The 17,506-nt window shown below is 40.9% G+C and overlaps 2 protein-coding genes across 4 annotated transcripts in view; both read right to left on the reverse strand.

Moving 5' to 3' along the window:
- Nucleotides 1–971: 971 nt before the first annotated feature.
- LOC119302829 (Fanconi anemia group J protein homolog) lies at nucleotides 972–10,603 on the reverse strand. The gene is made up of 28 exons (XM_037579866.1): nucleotides 10,186–10,603; nucleotides 10,017–10,080; nucleotides 9,776–9,851; nucleotides 9,461–9,525; nucleotides 9,333–9,377; nucleotides 9,136–9,236; nucleotides 8,886–9,027; nucleotides 8,645–8,706; nucleotides 8,464–8,543; nucleotides 8,279–8,349; nucleotides 7,176–7,263; nucleotides 6,935–7,007; nucleotides 6,770–6,862; nucleotides 6,470–6,578; nucleotides 5,989–6,082; nucleotides 5,208–5,291; nucleotides 4,953–5,109; nucleotides 4,675–4,862; nucleotides 4,490–4,534; nucleotides 4,301–4,329; nucleotides 4,100–4,221; nucleotides 3,969–4,016; nucleotides 3,695–3,819; nucleotides 3,084–3,622; nucleotides 2,060–2,996; nucleotides 1,927–1,980; nucleotides 1,680–1,826; nucleotides 972–1,422 (listed from the first exon to the last, which is right to left on the reverse strand). The coding sequence occupies exons 1-28, from the start codon at nucleotides 10,556–10,558 to the stop codon at nucleotides 1,357–1,359; spliced, it is 4,077 nt and encodes a 1,358-aa protein (XP_037435763.1). The 5' UTR covers nucleotides 10,559–10,603; the 3' UTR covers nucleotides 972–1,356.
- A 1,540-nt stretch (nucleotides 10,604–12,143) lies between these two features.
- Nucleotides 12,144–17,506, reverse strand: part of LOC119302830 (DNA mismatch repair protein MLH3-like) — a 9,643-nt gene continuing 4,280 nt past the window's right edge. For 2 of the 3 annotated variants that reach the window (XM_037579867.1, XM_037579868.1), the window contains 14 exons: nucleotides 17,371–17,449; nucleotides 17,221–17,262; nucleotides 15,675–17,123; nucleotides 15,502–15,595; nucleotides 15,318–15,420; nucleotides 15,014–15,214; nucleotides 14,635–14,679; nucleotides 14,506–14,559; nucleotides 14,270–14,376; nucleotides 13,967–14,015; nucleotides 13,308–13,367; nucleotides 12,894–12,966; nucleotides 12,692–12,777; nucleotides 12,144–12,553 (listed from right to left, as the gene is read on the reverse strand). In XM_037579867.1, the coding sequence (XP_037435764.1) occupies nucleotides 12,356–12,553; nucleotides 12,692–12,777; nucleotides 12,894–12,966; nucleotides 13,308–13,367; nucleotides 13,967–14,015; nucleotides 14,270–14,376; nucleotides 14,506–14,559; nucleotides 14,635–14,679; nucleotides 15,014–15,214; nucleotides 15,318–15,420; nucleotides 15,502–15,595; nucleotides 15,675–17,123; nucleotides 17,221–17,262; nucleotides 17,371–17,449 (2,640 nt within the window). In that variant the 3' untranslated portion in view covers nucleotides 12,144–12,355. Of the gene's footprint in view, nucleotides 12,554–12,691; nucleotides 12,778–12,893; nucleotides 12,967–13,307; nucleotides 13,368–13,966; nucleotides 14,016–14,269; nucleotides 14,377–14,505; nucleotides 14,560–14,634; nucleotides 14,680–15,013; nucleotides 15,215–15,317; nucleotides 15,421–15,501; nucleotides 15,596–15,674; nucleotides 17,124–17,220; nucleotides 17,263–17,370; nucleotides 17,450–17,506 lie in introns of those variants that run through there. The other variant, XR_005147760.1, reaches the window with a different exon arrangement.

Consider the following 17,506-nt stretch of genomic DNA (forward strand, 5'->3'; position numbering starts at 1 on the left):
GTAGAACCCAATTAACACCTCATGTGTCATGTTTTACTTTGGAATCCTTATGTGTAGCAGCTCCAAGGATCATACGAAAAACAAAAGCACAGACAAGTCCAATCAATACACGTGGTTTATATGATCTTTGGAATAACATGGAGCGGGGGCCTGCAGAAACTCAGCATTAAGCATTCTAATATTTAATCAAAATTAAGTATCCACCCCCATTGGATCAAGGGAGGATAGTAATCCTTATAAACATAGAGACACAAGCCCCAAGAAAAAATATGGTAAGCATGACTGGTCAAACACTGTCTAACAATCTGCACTCGGCATGTTGCTATCCTACAGTATGCTGTAGATGTCCGCAATCAATTATCTTTGAACAGTCTAGATCAAGTGTACCAAGATGTGGATTCAAGTGTTATCATCATGCATCAATCACACTGGTAACCAGATTCCATTTGAAATGGAACGCGTAAGGATATCCCAATGCCTCCAACTCCAAACATTTGTATATGTGGTTGATATCTTTACCACCCCTCGTCTGTCATTATAAGCAGTAATTGTTGTTTTTGTGGGCGCCAAACTTCTAGTGCGTGTGCATATGATAAGAATGGAAAGGCAGTGGGGTCTTTTAAAGGCAAGATTTGTGCTACGATTCAAATATGTACGAACATAAGTACAATGATCAATGTCGTATCAAGTTGGAGAATCTGTATGTCTATCAACCTTATGTGAGTAACAGTGCTACAACAACCAATTTAGTGGAACTGCGGCAGTACAATCAAAACCTCATGTCCTTTTTATTGCAGCAAAACACAATCAAACCTCGTAACATTTTAAGTTAAGGACTAAGGCGGGCAAGAGCTAGCTTAAAAAAATTCATCAATAATAGGCACTAAAAAAAGTGTATATGATGCTTGTCAATTGTGATCTCTCCAGAATAGCATGGAGCAGGGGCCTACAGAGCTCAGCTTTGGTTGAATTAAAACTATCAACAACCCACTGACTACAGAGAGGATAGCAATCCTTATAAATACAGACACTGGAAATTTTGTGTATTTACGTCATTGTTGTTTTGAGTACACATAAAATCAAAAGTCTGCATCGATACAATGGAAGTGTTCCAAGTTCAGTCGCCCTTCCTAAGATTTACAATTACAATACGCACGGCACAGCAAAAGTTAGCTAATGCTCATATGGCTCTGTATTTACAACATGCATCGACCTCAATGAAAAATCTCATCTCCCTCCAACTCATCTAGCCCACAGCTGAGTTAGCATCTTCTTCCAGGATGATGTGTGCCAGTAGTGCTGACTGCTAAGGCACAAATTCTTCCTAGTTCGCCAATGAACGAGCCCGAATCCATCCTATGAGTCCTCCACGTTATGCACCAGTTGTGGTTTTGTGGATCTGTTCGTGCTAGGTAACCTAAGCTGCTCATAGAGTACCCCAAAAAAAAAAGTTGATCACTATGTCTAGAACTGGGATTGTTTAGCTACCAGTAAACTATCAGCAATCTTCTGGGAGTGCCATGTGGTTAGCTATCTTAGAGATTGGCCATTCATTTGATAAATCTAATACAAAGAAGCAAGACCAAAATTATGCTGAACATGGCAGCATTTGGAATAACAGGAAATTGAGCATAAGCAAAGTGTAATTAATAGGTAAGACACCGCAACTGGTGACTAACCTTGGACCTCCGTGTGCTTAGTGACACAGGTTCCTTCTTCACTGGTTTATAAGCAAAACTCTCAAGATCGATCACCGGTGGGGGTGACATGGGTTTACTAGCATCTGTCCCCATGGGGTTACTAGCAACTGTATGATCTCTTGCAACCTTGATATGGAAAAATAGAACAGTATTTTCTTTTGTTAGCTTATTACTATGTCAGCGATATGACTGAAGGGATACAGGTCTGGGAAGGAAAACCACGTACCTGTTCATTTGATGGTTCATGCTTGAGATCCAAACAATCAGCAAACAGGAGCACCTTCGTTTGAAGAGAGGGACAATTAGAATCATGTGGAAATAGTACTAAATCAAAAGATGCATCAAAATGTGGAAAGTACCTTGTTTAATGATTCCAGATTTGAAGCATCAGCTGCAAGAACTTGCGCTCCGAGCACCGTGGCAAAAGAATTTTCACGAGGACAGAAAGGACATGTTACTGGCTTGTATACACATCCATCCTTCTCAGACCAAACACCGGACTGATGAGCAGAACCTTCACTGCAGAATTTGCTAAGGATCCCTTGATTGAGTGAAGAAGCTTCACATACAAGAACATTTACCACAGCTGGTGGCGATGACATAAGATCTTCTGCGAAGCCAACAGTTGATAGCCCATGTCTCAAAAGACATGTCAAGTACAATTTTGAGGGCGATGCCAATGAACATGAAACAAGAAAGCCATCCTTCTGTAATCCAAGTGGCGTTTTGCATGTGGTACAACGAATATCAAGCTTTGTTCCTGCAGATTTATTTGATGCAAACTCTGCCGCCTTGTGACTTCTTTCAAGCTTGAAATTTTCACACCTGGACATTTTCTGACTTTCACAACACAGACCATCAGTTCTCTTCAGATCTCGGGGCGCCATGCTAACAGCACAATCAGTATTGCAGAAAGATGTGCTTGAAGGATTAGAAGGATTAGAATGCTCTGTGCCAGTACAACAGCTCACTGGTATATTAAACCTTCTCCTTTTCTGGTACTGAGAATTTACGCTTCTGTCTATTGAAGATTCATGATCCAAATGATAACCTCTATTGGCTGTTCTTTCAGGAGTACCCGCTGATGTTGACACGCAAGATTGGTTTCTGTTAGCTGTTGAGAGCGAAGCAGACACGCCTACGACCTGATCTTCACCATTGTCCATCGCTGCGGATGTATTTACCTCAGAATGAATGCTGGGGCTAGCAACTGGATCCTTAGCAGAAGTTCTTTCCACAAGAGTAGGCTCTTGCGACCTGTCTTCTGGTGGAGTGAAGATTGTTAACTTTGCATGCCTGCAAACAATAGCAAGGTTAATTAAATGAGAATTGAATTACATCACAATTCTCAGGAACAAACATGCCTGAATGATGATAGATTACCCAGACATAGAATCGCAAATTTCCAAGTCGATAACATTTATATCAACTGCATGATTTCCCCCAATGTCTGATTCGTCTTCCAAATTATTCTGAATTTTATGCGATGGAGGAAGTTGGCATGCTGTTGAAAGACTTCCTGGTACAGGGGAGCTTTTTTTCTTTGTGAAGTCAGAAGATTTTGAAGAGACCTGGCATGCTTCGGATGATGTACAAGGCCTGCCATAATTTTCATGGTCTACTCCCACAACATCAATGTTTGAAACCTTCAGACTGCCATGTTTGTTCTTTACCTTCTGATTACTTTGCTGTACTGAGTGCTTTGAGAAATCTGGTTTTGGCCAAGGCAGAATTCTTTTATCACCGTATGATGTAAGTAGATTGTCATCCAACTTACCCTTCTGATTACTTTGCAGTACTGAGTGTTTTGAGAAATTTGGTTCTGGCCAATGCAACTTTCTTTTATCACCGTGTGATGTAAGTAGATCGTCATCCAACTTATCCTTAGTGGACATTTCTTGACGTTTGATCTTAATATGTTCCTGAAAAGATCACCATTTATTTTAGATAGTGCATCCACATTTAGAATATCAAATGCATAATAATATCAGTACCTCAGCCTTCTGAAAAAACTTCTCCATCTTATCCATTGTCTCCTGGAAGCTATCATAATGCTTAATTGAGTTTTTAAGCCATTTTGAAATGTGTAGAAGGTTTCTCTCTTCCTGATATCGCTCATCTGTAATAACAACAGTGATCATAAGTAATTTTGAATCAAGAACAGCTTATTGTATCCAATGGAATACAAATCAATCAAATAGAAAAACTATAAGAACCAACTTTCTGTCAAGCCATGAAACATTTGGGAGTGAGAATTGAGTAACATACCAATCAAAATTATGCCTCCGTAGTCAAATTTATGCCGAATACATCGACCTAGAAAAATAATTATAGTAATTAGCCATTTTAAACATCTTAATTACAACAAATGATCTTCAACAGATAAAGTAGTATCATACCAGCAGCTTGATTCAGAGCACGAAATGCTTGGTGACAGTACCATTCACTCCCACTCAAAAGATTCTTTGATGATTTGTAGGAATCATTATATTTCTTTTTCAGCTTTACTTGGACATCATTTCTGATCCATGAATTAACGTCAGAAATAAACACAGCAAAGGAACTGCACTTATGTCTAGAAGAAGAAAAAAGATACTTACATATTTGGGAACGGAATGCCAACAATGACCTAATGTCTTAGTCAAGAAAAATTGCTGGGCATCAAAAGCATACAGGTGCGGCAGCTAAAAACGTTAGACAGTTCGCTATTACCAATCATGCTACTGGATAGTAGTGCAGAATTTGACACTGAACTCTTAAAGGCATATAACGATGAAAATAAAGGATACAACAACCCTAGCATTGTCATCAGAGAAGTCAATTCCTTCAGATACCTGAAATAAAAATCAGCAGCGACAAAACATAAGCTAATGGCTGCTGATAAACACGCAGCACCAAGACTTTCAAATTGGGGCTTATGCATGTGTACATATGCATTTATGGTTGTGTGCATGTAAATGGATAGAATTAGCACCTTGCCACGGCAAACTGCAAGAAAAGCAGCTCCTCCTTTAGCAGATTCCTGTGATGAATTCTTTCTCACTCGATTCTTCACAATTTGTTTTGCACCACCTCTGCCTTTCTTAAGAGGAACCTTACCAAGGATTGCATTATAGTATCCATTTAGGACAGGCTCGAGTTCCTCAGTACTACCTCTAGGCTCTGAAACAAACAAATCTCAGATAAGCAACAAGCAGGAAACATAAATGTAAAGTGTGTCTTTTAGAGTTTCTGAAGCAGCATAAATCTTACCAACAAACACCGGTTTTCGAGCATTCAATCGTGCCCACTGACCAGTCTGAGACCAGCGCACTTTCAATTTGTCCAACAGCTTATAGCTAGGAAAAAACACTAGAGCACCACCAGGCACTATTCTGCATATTTCTTCTATTGAAGCTCCAAGTTCATCCTATATAAAAATGAGAGCATTAAATTTTTGGAGAAAAGGATTTATGTTAGCACATAAAAAAACAATGACTACCCACAAAAAAAACAATGACTAGTTACCTGGAAAGAATATGCATCTGCAGTTTTATAGCTGGCATTCAATCGATGTGTTGTTGGGCCAGATGACAGTACACTAGCAAAAACCTGCATCACCATACAACATAGGCTGAGAAATCGCATAAAGTGATTGCTTGGCATAAACAATCTATGATGATATCTCTACTATGCATGCAAGCTCCATATCTTATCCAGGTCACGAGTGAATTAAAGGGTAAGAAGCTTAGAGTTCATCAGGCCAAAGCATTTCTATGCTGCCTGGTGCAGGACAGCACTGTATTTCAATTGGTGAGAAATGATGATCAGTTAGGACTAGCAAAAAAAATCCTGAAACCTGACAAAACTAGCTTAACCATTATTCTAATTGGTTAGATATAAGAGGATTGGGCATGTACAGTAAAATCAAGCCATGTCAGTTAGCTCAAAATGTTTAGCTTTCAAATAGTTTAAATTAGACAACTTTTTATTACATTGCCTTGCAATTTATCATATTGCACACTTTTTCAGTCAAAATATCGGATAAAGCTTGGGAATCTGTGATAACATTTAACTGAATATTCATTTCCATTACAATGGGGCAAAATGACCGAATTTGCAGAAAGAAGGAATCATGTTTCACATTTTACCAGCTAACGTTGTGTGGAACAGAAAAAAATCTGGAGTGGGGATAGGGGAAACTAGTATGGTTCCGCTTTCCTTAACTTCATACCCAATAGTTAGTAAAAACTATTGCCATTTGGCTATGCAGGTATTTTGTAGCACAACCTACTTGCAGGAGACACACCTGAGAATCAGCATCGATTACGTGAGGAGCTTCCATGCAAGCATCAAACTGTACACCGAGTTCAGATGCAAAGGAGCCCATTGGAGAGAGTGTGCTGCAGAGATATATGTTAAGAGCCAGCTATATATTATCTGTTGATCTGATATTGCACAGAAACTGTGGGCTATTTTGGAAAACTCCAGAAGTGGATAACCAGTTATTTAGTTTGGAACAATTATATGTCAGCTGGTCATGTGCCTACATGGCGGTGAAAAGCCTGTTCGCACATCCATAAGGCTGAAAGCCCTGTGCTCGGCCAAATTCCAGCTAGCAAGTATGTGCCATACATAAATTTACCATATTTACTAGTTATACATTACATGTACATACACTTGCTTTCTTTTCTGTTTTTTTTTCAATTCATCGAAGCCATATGCTGCTACCGTAAACTAAAACACTTACCTAACATTTTGAGAAGAGAAACGTCAACGTGGAAACTTACCCAGATGTCAATATTACTGAATGGGTTAGATCTGCAATGTCTTGAAAAACAACAGCAGGATTGAGGCACCACAAACTCATCACATTTCTCACTCCAAAGGCAGAAGTGCCTGCAAATGATGTGATTCAAATATGTAATGAGACTGTCAATGACTTGAAAGTTGATCAAGCAACCAGATTTGTAATTTAAAGAGCATCTGAATCACATGTACAGTGTCCAAGAGCCAATTTTCTCTTGATAAAATGTTCTCCCCTTCCACATCATTAGGAAAACATATTATAAGGAAGTAAGCATGGCTACCTTCTCTGTGAGCAAACCGTTGGATAGCAAGTTGGTAATCATACAAATGGCGCCCATTCCTACCAAAAAAGTGACTCAGTGAGGAGAATAGACCTGAAAAAAATTCATGGTATTATTAGGTTATTAAATTTACTGAAGATTAATGGGGAACAAGGTGTTGCTTACTCTCCAGTGTCATAGCACCATGACCAGTTAAGTGGTCTCCCTCTGACTCAGTATCCGAAGCAGCCTTAACTGCCTAAAACAAGAGGCAATATCAAGAATCAAGGTGCATGTTGACAGTCTTGACAGCCACATGCCACAGAAAGAAATATTACAGAGAAAATGTTCCAGAGCTACATTAAACTAGTGAATATAATCTACTACTCTAGAGTAACTGCATTTTGAAACTTGAACTGGGAAGCACCTTCGTCGCACATTCCTGCAATATCGGGAAGTATGCAGGAGTAATACCAGCCTTCTGGAGTTCCTTCACAGCATTTTCACCAGTCCAACTGAGGATTACAAAAGGTTATATCAACTGGATGCAAGGAAAATGCTTACTTTCGTCCTTTGTTGCAAGCATGTAGTTATTCTAGTGAATTGTACAAGTGGAAATTAATTAACAAGATAGAATCCAATGTTTTTAAAATATTAATGGATGATTTTTGGATTTAGTATGCTTGAAATTTGTACTGGAAATAAGTAGACAGTATCTAATAACAGGAAAAAAAATCTGAGATGCTTTAGTGCCTAATGTGATTCCATGTGCAGTACCAAGTTATTTGCACTAATGACACAGCACCATAGAAGCAACTGGTCATGTTTCAGTGGTCCATAAAATCCTAACATCTCAGCGCGAAGCAATCATGAATAACTTCTGAAAGTCTGAGGAGCTCTTCCAACTTTACATATCACAGCAAATCCATGCCAAACGCCAACACAATCTTTGGTTTAACATTCCATCGGCTAAGCGGCACGGATACAGATATGTGTCGGTATCGGGGCAATACAGATAGGGACACTTAAAATATTCAAAATGCCAATACAGGGATATACTTCTAACTATTTTTCAAGTGAACACTAAATTGTTTGTCTTAGCAGGAACAGCAAATTACATGGCAAAGACACTTTTTTTGGCTTTTATTTTTCTAGTGCATATTTAGCGCTTGCAACCTCGATTCTGAGCTGAGTAAGACTATCAATTGTTACCTTTCTACATGAATGTATTCCAGCCCCAACTGTTTACTAGCACATATTTATTCCCAAACCTTAGGTTTTATTTGGTCGCGGAGATGGAGAAGCGAAGGACGGCAACAATGACAGTGTGATAATTTGCACTTTTTCCATCTAGGGATGGCAAAGCTGGATGAATTCAGAGATATTTTTTTACAATGTCAATCTTGCCCCTAGTAAATCAACCAAGGGAAAAGGTCGGTACCTCTATATAGATCCTGATACTGGTACCTCATGGCAAACATTAGATAGATAAATCAGGTAAGAAACAACACAAGATTCCATAGTACGTACAATGAAGGAGGATGGTCAAATTCGTTATCTCGTGGATCACCCTCCTGAGCAGAAATCCAAGTGCTAAGCCCCTGCATAAGTACTAGAGCTTAATCCCTGACACCAGCATTGCTACTAGGGGTGTATTCTTCCTTTATTAATGGGGAACAACAGGATTATGAATTCTTCTCTTCTCATAAATGTACCTCAATGATGTCATGCAAGGGTTGGTATATCTTTCCAACAGCCTGATCAGTGGCTAACTTTGCTAGTTCTTCCTTGAGACCTTGATCACAGAAATAAATAAGTTTAGCTTAGCATGGGTTGTAACAGGAGGATATGTTTTCTGAACGATGAGCTTTAACAGAACAGTGATGATCATCTTACTGTTAAGTGATTCTTCATCAACATCAACACTTCCAGAATCACGTGCTATGTCTTCTATGTTGCTGCAAGGCAAGGACTTGAAATAAGGATAACAGCTGGAATTCACCGTTTTGTTATTAAAACTGCTCTGAAGAGAAAACTTCCGAGTGATAACTGATTAGGAACCACAAGAAATATATTGCTAGCTTATCTAAGGAAACCATTGATTGACACTGAAAAAGAATCATGAGTCTGGACTTACTGCGCTTCATCGAGAATAACGATTGAGCCAGCGATATTAATGTCCATTGCTCTCCTGACAATTGGACTAATTAGGTAGTTATATGGGCAGAAAACCAGTTGAGCTGCTTCTGCCATGGTTTGCGCAGCAAAATATGGACATCCTGCAGATAACCAAAAAGAAAGGTGGCAAGACAATAGATTTCAGCATCCAGTGGTGGCATAATGTATCCCTCAGGGGAAAATCTATGTAACCAAAGAGATAGACAAACCTTTGACTTGTCTTCCAACCTTAAGAAGATCCTCAATATCGTGAACTTCATAGGAGCCACCGGTCTGAAGGGATGGATGACGACTCAGTTTCTGTGCATTCCTGCCAATACATGTTTCTCCTCGCATTATTAGGGAAAGGGGGAAACGTGATCAAGGTTAAATATGTTTTTACACGAAAGAAGCTAGGAAAACTCACTTGAATTCTGGGCATCCTTGAACTTTGTCGTCTAGGAGCCTCTTGCTGATGAGGGAGAAAAGGACTCACTAAATGGTTTACAATGAAGAACCCAAACAATTAGTAAAGAAATGTGTCTTGTATGTTACCATCCCTCGTCAATTGAGTCAGCCATGCATGCGGTCTTGTTGACGCAATAGTGCTTCCTTGAGGCCTGCATTGCATGATCACTGGCTGGTCAAACTACATGCAGTTTAACTTCAGAACATTGGAGCCCCACATAAATGTGGCTCCTGGGGATTACGGCTTGAACAACACACACTACCACATGATGATTGAACACATGGCTTGGCGTCATTTGTGCCACTGCTACTTAACATTGGTCGGATAATGGATTTCCTTTTCTAACTGACAAAAAGAAAAAGAGGCAAGAAGTGCACTGAGATGGGAACATTAGGTAGTACCAAGATGGCCATGCGCACTCGGTACGAGGTCTTGCGCAGCTCCCGGACCACCTGAGTGATCTGAGAGTGCGTCCTCCTGCAGCAGACAGACAGACAGACAACGGAACCAAGAAACTGATCAGGATTTTTCGATGGGGAATGAAATCAATCAGGATTCATCTCATCGATTCAGACAAGCAGCCAAGAAACCTGGCCGGCAAGATTGTCCCATCGGTTCAGTTCAGGGGAGGGCAGATCTTACGTGGCGTAGTAGATGGTCGGCGCGTTCTTCTTCTTGGCCGCCGCCGCCGCCTTCTCCGGGATGCCTGAACATCAAGAACCGCGACACGCACCAAGTCAAGAACGAGCAGCAGCGGGTCCTCGATCCAAGAACCGGCGAAGCAGAGGACGAAAGGGGGGAAGGGGCGTACCGGGAGTGGGCTGCTGCTGGGTGTCGTCGGGGACGAAGCCGCCGCCGTGGAGGAGGGGGTCGGGGGCGGCGGGGGCGGGGGGCGCGCGGAACGGGTAGTGGCGCTGCCAGGCGAGCGCGGCGCAGAGGAGGGAGAGCGACTTGCCGGTGCCGGTGGGCGACTCGAGGAGCGCGTGGGAGCGGCCCTGGCGGCGGCCGCGGTCGAGCGTGGCGATGACGCGGCCCATGAAGGCCAGCTGCGTGCCGTACGGCTTGTAGGGGAACTCCACCGGCACGCCGCTCACCTGGTACACCCCGCGCGCGGGCGCGGGCGCGGGCGCGGGCGCCGGGGTGGCGGCGAAGTCGCCGTCGTCGTCGTCGTGGGCGGCGCCCATCGTCCCGCCGGCGGGGAGATTGGGCGGGAGGATTTGGGGGGGAACGGAAATGGAATGGCAGCCTCCGAAATGTCTCCGCGCGGCTGCCAATATTACGATACGAGACGACGCCAGCCCGGGAGAGAGATGGGCCGTCCTCGTGGGCTGACTCACCACAGCGACGTTGTTATCCTCCATTTCGTACACGAAGCTCATGGGCCGAAGATTGCCTCGTTTGGGCACAGCTTTTTTTTTCATTTTTTCTTTTCACATTATATAAGGCTATAATTCGACTCAAAAAATATAAGGCTATAATTTTCTTCAAAAAAACACCGGATCTGTTATAAATGTCACTATAAGTAAAGGCATACTAAAGTAATAGAAAAATACATTATTTGGTGATTATTATTTGATCGATGGTCGATCTGCTTGCTAAACAAATACTCCCTCCGTTATGGGGCGGAGGGAGTAGTACTCTATATCATATCAAGCGTAGTAAGAAGCGTAGTAAGGTTGTCACATACTTCCTCCGTTTCTAAATATAAGACTTTTTAAAGATTTCAATAAACGCTACATACGGATGTATATAAACATATTTTAGAGTTTAGATTCATTCATGTTGCTTCGCATATAGTCCATATTAGAATCTCTAAAAAGATTTATATTAGCAACGGAGGAAGTAGATGCTACTACAGCACACTGCCCTAGAGGAGAAAATAACACAACGTGCTAAAACATAATGAAATAAGAAAAGAAAAAGGGTAATCCAATAATGTGAAAATCGGGTCGATATCTAATGGGATTATCGCAATCAACCGTGATGCGGAACAAACAACCACGGCACCGAACATATATTTTCTTCATGAAAGAAAAGAAACCCAAAGAGCATCTCTGATAACACATTGAAAACCATACTAGCCGTCATCTTTGTTGACTGTACGTCGCCCGCCAAGCCTTGAAAAATGCACTCAACTAGCAGTTAAGAAAAAGGACACCTGTCAAGGCTCTCGTTATACCAGGCTTTGAAGACCGCAATAGGCACTCACCACTAGGAACGAGTGACCAGTGAAGTAATATTGGCTGGGGACATCACCCCGCATAATGTATGCTTGCAATCCTTCATTAGTATGTGCATCTCGCTTCAGCAGAGCCAGAGTGAAACAAAACGGTTGCACAAAGAAAGTGAATACTGTACCCGAAAATGCATAGAAGCTCTCGGGTGCTACGCCCCCCTATATTCAAAAATAATTTAGTAATTCAAAAAAAGTCAAAAAAATCGAATCTTTTTATGGAATCAAACATGACCAGGTATTGCACTCATATAAAAAGATTTAAATAGAAAATGACTTTTATTGTATCCGGGGTCAAAGATTTCCCAAAAAATGCTAGATACAAATACTATTCATGCTATATTGTCATCATAAATTTGTTTTTTTTTCCTGAAGTCAACGAGAATTATTCCTTGGCCAAACATTTTATACGAGTACAATACCTAGTCATATTTGATTCAAAAATATATCCAAGATTTTTTTGGCTTTTTTTGAATTATTGAATTATTTTTGAATATAGGGGGGTGGAGCACCCGAGTGCTCCTAATCCGCTTCCGTACTGTACCATATTTTATTGCTCGGTTAATATTGTATTTACATGAAAATGACTGACTGCTCTCGACAAGCACACTGGTTGATGCTTGCTTTATCATCTCTACGGCAGAAACGAATGCGCGCGGGGCTACTTTACAGTGTTGCCCCCTCCCCCTACAATACAAATCACACTATTTCTGGAGGGCTATTTACCTTGTCTCCCTACCTCTACGTCCTACAGGGTGCCACGCCGCAGCCTCCTCAGCTGTCTGAGGCGGGTCCGGGCGCGCTCGAGGCTGGCTTCGTGCTGCGACAGGCCATGCCAGGGCTCCTCCGCCTCGCTCCACCCGCTCGGCGCTCCCAGCCTTGCCAAGTGGCGGCGGAGGGACGCCACGTTCACGATGGGCACGGTGGTCGGACGCCCGTGAGCACACTGCACGAGAAATGTATTTCCATTTCATCTATGGAAGAACAAAAGGAAGCTCCCATCTTCACTGACATCTTCGCAAACTATATCATCGGGTGGCAACAGAAAAAAAAGGAACCAGAGATTCTTCTGTCTTGTGTTTACCTGGAAGCACAGGGACGTCGCTTTCAGCTCTTCAATGATCAGAGAGCACTCTGACGGTAGCAAGGGATCGCCAAACATGATTGCCCCTGCAGTTGTAAACCAAAGGGTGAGTATCGACATGATGCTTACAGCGAAGGTACAGATTACAGAAGATGCTTGAGGAAAAGGTTCCACGTACTAACATGAGGGATGAAATGTTTACCTCTGCAAGCTTTGTAATTAAGAATACGGAGAACTGCTGCAGGGATAGACGATGACCCGTCGCTCTCATCAAGCTACAGAGAATATCAACGGGTAAGTGAAGTTGCTGTGACAAAATCACACATGCAGGTGGGTGAAATCGTTGCAGTTCTTTTCATTGCAAATGGCACGTTGATTCAAATTTTCGCCTAATTCACTCATGAGCTCAATTTACATGATACTTCAGAAGCCATGCCCGCAGGTTACTACTTCCTGACTGGCATTTTTCAAACGTGAGAGCACCAGCCATCTACTGGTGTACAAATAGGGTGTCAAGAAAAGGCTGAAAAGCAACCTACGTTCGAAAAGTTTGACTTGCATAGTCCTAAATGTATTAAATGAATGAGAAGAACTTGAAAGGAAGTGTATGGATCACCTGCTGAATAAAGTCCGTAAGATCTTTTCCTGTCAAATCAACACCCAAAATACATGGAACCTGTGGTGTAGATGACCATTAGCACGCGAAAATACTATAATGCAGTTTTTGCTGAGAAAATTTCACCAGATATTTGTCAAATTGATGACAAACGAACAATTCCACTTCTAATAGGTAACAAGACAAAAGTGCAGATAACGATAACCTAAGACATCAGGGGCTATCAATACCACAACACACAATAGATATTGCAAATTATTCAACTCAAGAAGAACAATTATCCCTTACATGATTGATTCTTTCCAAGAGACATGGTGATATGAATCTCATAAAGATATGGCCTGAATATTATTACAAGGAAACATTGTGTAGAACACTTTCTGAAGCTTGTCTGTTATTTTCAAACTTTTGAGAAACCTGAGGTTAACTTCTCTTTCCATTCATACAGTAATTATCAATCTATGCACAATTTCAAGGTGAAGATCAAACGAACTTTTGGGGTTTTATAACATAACCATTTACCTATGAAATAAACGGATCTCAGCAATAGTACAAACCAATAGGACTCCTCACCCGGTAGAAGATTGAAGTGACATATGTAGGAACAGCAATATTACAAACGCGTTGAATGGATATAGATGATAGAAAAGGTTGCTTACAGCAGCAAGGGTAACTACACGGCCTTGTTTCCTCAGAATGTTCATGTTCCTGAGTATAAAGTAAATGGTATATCTTAGTATCAACAGAAGGATTCTGTAAGTGCTAACAAAATTGCAAAATCTAAAGAAAACTACAGTCAAATCTCAAGTTGTTAAAAAAGAAAAGGAGATGCGTTAAGTACTGAAAGGGGACTGGAAAACTAAAATGAACAAACAGAAACGTGTGAAACAATTTCATGAAAAATATAGCTTATAAGACAAAACCGATAAAAAAATAAGACCAGATGGTAATCAAACACATACTTTTTGAATGAATGAGAGGAAGTGCTGGAATTGTTGATAATCCAGCCCCATTTCTGAATCTGCTCAGCATACTTCTGGAACAATTGAAATCCAGCCTCAGGGAGAGCCTGGCACCACATGGAAGTCTTAGCATTAGCTATCAAAAACTCAGTTTATAACACTACAACATTCGCCCATGTCCACACGTGTTATATTAACACAACGCAGCAGATGACAAATATAAGAACATGAGGTACCATTTCCTTCTCTGAGTCCAAGTAAGTGATACCTCGGTCTTCATCTGATAAAACCTGAAAATCCAATCAACATGTAAGATGAAAAGCCCTATTTAAAAGTTGTTCCCTGGTAAGTTTACCATTAACAACCTTGCTACGGAGCTCCTCCAAACGTATCCTTTCATCAGCTGCATGCTGCACAGGAGTAAGATAGGACATGACTTTCTAAATATCTCAGAAAATATTTTCTGCCATCATACATGCATTGTCTACTTTCGAAATTACACGAACATAGGGAATGCATGCTTCAGAATTCACTATCGCGATATAATAGGAATACTTTCTGATATTGGACATATATCCAAAAACCTCAACAACAAAAAAAACTGCGATCAAGCATGATAAAGTCAAGGATCCACTTCATGAACATTCGCTAATTATTATTACTGCAAAGAAACAATAAATAGATATACTACTAAAAATATTTCATTTGCCAGGAATGCTGTTTATCAAGTAATAAGCTACAAACCTGATCAACAAGGAGTAGCATTTCCCCAGATATGACGGGAATAAATTTCTTATCCAGCTGCAACAAAACTCTTGCCTCCTCAAAGCAATTTTTATCAATACACTCAGGAACTAGCGAGCTAGAAGAGAGATGTAAAGGCCCAGAAGAAATGTTAAGTATATCGTCGTAGCATGCGGAAGGAATATGTGGCGACTCCAAAGCCTACACAAGGAGATAAAATAGTAAGCATAGAATTAGTGCACAGTAACTGGGCCATATTCAAGTCCATATATGTGAGTATCTCAAACTTTAATGCATGCTCAACTGTATGCTGGTCAGAGTCATCCCGCCATTTAGTTATTTGAGCAGTAAAATTTTCAAGCCCATCAGAACATGTCTCTTCATGCATTTTCATGTTTCCCTTCAAGCTGACCCAAATGAGAGAAGCGTTCAGTAACAGGCTCAAGGACTTTTTCAGCATTACGTAAATGCGGGCAATAGCAGAATACCTGAAATTTAGGCCAGAAAATTCACTGCTGCAAGTCTCAGGAATAGGCTGGGTTGCACTCATATTTGAGATATTCTCTGGTGCAGGTGCAGTTTCTACATTCAATTCGAACAGTACAAAGTTAGCACTGACAACACAATACACAAGGATGGCAAAGGTTGCAAGAAGAATAACCTTCTGAGTCCTTAATGGGGATATCTTTATCACCGTCTGCTGTCAATTTAGTCTGAGGATGATTTAATCCAGGGAATTTTCGTTTGCCTTTGTAAAATGGTGGGGCAGAACAGCTCCTAGATCTACCCTTGGAAAACCTGGATCTCCTGTCGCATCCAAAATTGTCTTGATTAGGTAGATCTTTAATAAGCACACTGTTGTTTGCCAGGTGGGAAGAAGAGCCATTCAACTGGTAACCGTTGGTACTTTTCTCGGGAGAAATAATGTGTGACAATGGTGCACTGATTTTTGATTTCCACGGTATCTCATCATCTTCAGAAACAAACTGATCGACATGATTGAGGTAATTCAGTGACTGAGGTTCATCATCTAAGTTATTGAAATGTTTAGATCCTTCACATATTCTTGACGAATTACTGGTGAATCTGTCCCAAGTAGATCTAAAATCACTATCCATATTTTCACAGTTCCAAGAAGCAAACCTTTTACTTGATCTCCCCTGCAATTCCAAGCCAGTCCTTGCATGACTTTGACTGCTAGGTGTATCAGGTAACAAGAATGAATGAGATAAATGAAGATGGTTATCTTTGATGGAGGACATATCCATGACGTCACTTTCCCACGCTGCACGGATATCAGGGAAGTTCATCTGAGCAATTGCATTAGTTTCAAGGCCGTCAACATATCCTGCTGCAGTCCCCAACTGCTTTCTTGTACTGCACCTTTTCAAGATAATGGGGGTACTACAACCTTCATGGTAGAATTCATCACTGAAGTGGGGCATCTCAGGGCAAGAAATATCACCCATTGTCTCTGTGACTTCATTGAGTAGGCAATCATCATCGAATCTATCAAATTCAGTATATAATCCATCACAGCCAGACATGTTTCCATTTATATTAGTTTCATTATGCATAAAATCACAGGTAATTCTGTTGGGTCTATTGACAACCCCAAAGCAAGGTTCTTGGAGATCAATTTCTGGACCCATTATCTCAGACTCTTGGTTATCAGCTGAAAGGCCTTCAGTTTGCACGTCTTCAAAATTTCCAACTTCACAGGAATATGCATGCCCATGGAATATACCTTCCATCCATCGCTTTTTCCAAACAGTTGGGTTAGCACCTGAAAGACTACAGTCTTCTAGCTCGGAGGAACCATCCTCCAACCACTGATAACTGACCCTTTTAGGAAAATGTGTAAGATCGTTCCTAGCAACATTATCAGAGTGTTCAGATGCATCGCTGATTCGATCTGGATAACAGACATGCCATGGGGGTGGTTTCATATCAAAAGAAAAGTAGTCCAGGTCTTTAGGAGCTGTTGCTGCACCTGTACCAAAATTGCTTTCTCTGACTGAACTCTTACGTGGAGTGTGATCCTGTAAATCAGCATCATCTTCCTTGTTCTGTACATTTTGATGCTTTAGGAAAGCCCTATTCAACTTCACTGCAGCCACAACACCACAACACGTGAAGAAAGGTCACAACAAAGAAAAACAAATGAGAATCAAAGAAGTAAAATATGTTCACCAGAAGTCACTAACCATCACTTTTCAGAGGAACACAGGTATCATCAATAGCTTTGCCTGCCAGTAGGAAAGGGTAACAGTTACAAATCCATTCATACCAAGAACTTCTCCAAAATTATTCAGTTTTAAGACATTACAAGGCAAATGAAGATCTTAGCCTCTAACCTTTTGATGATTGTGGTACATGCTTCTTCCAGTAGTTTGTGATAGTTTGTTCAAAGAAAAACAAGATACTTTGCCAATCCTGAACAGTAAGAAAAGAAGGAAATATTAAAATTAAGCTATGAGAGAGTAAATTCAG

Source organism: Triticum dicoccoides, chromosome 5A, assembly GCF_002162155.2.
Source record: "Triticum dicoccoides isolate Atlit2015 ecotype Zavitan chromosome 5A, WEW_v2.0, whole genome shotgun sequence".
Classification (NCBI taxonomy): domain Eukaryota; kingdom Viridiplantae; phylum Streptophyta; class Magnoliopsida; order Poales; family Poaceae; genus Triticum; species Triticum dicoccoides.

Bases quoted from the DNA above. Each gene is read 5' to 3' on its own strand.
- LOC119302829 (XM_037579866.1), bottom strand. From the start codon at position 10,558: ATGGGCGCCGCCCACGACGACGACGACGGCGACTTCGCCGCCACCCCG. The intron at 4,330-4,489 runs GTATCCTTTATT...CTAAGACATTAG, and splicing joins ATGACAATGCTAGGGTTGTT to GTCATTGTTGGCATTCCGTT. The intron at 2,997-3,083 runs GTAATCTATCAT...TATTGTTTGCAG, and splicing joins ATTTGCGATTCTATGTCTGG to GCATGCAAAGTTAACAATCT.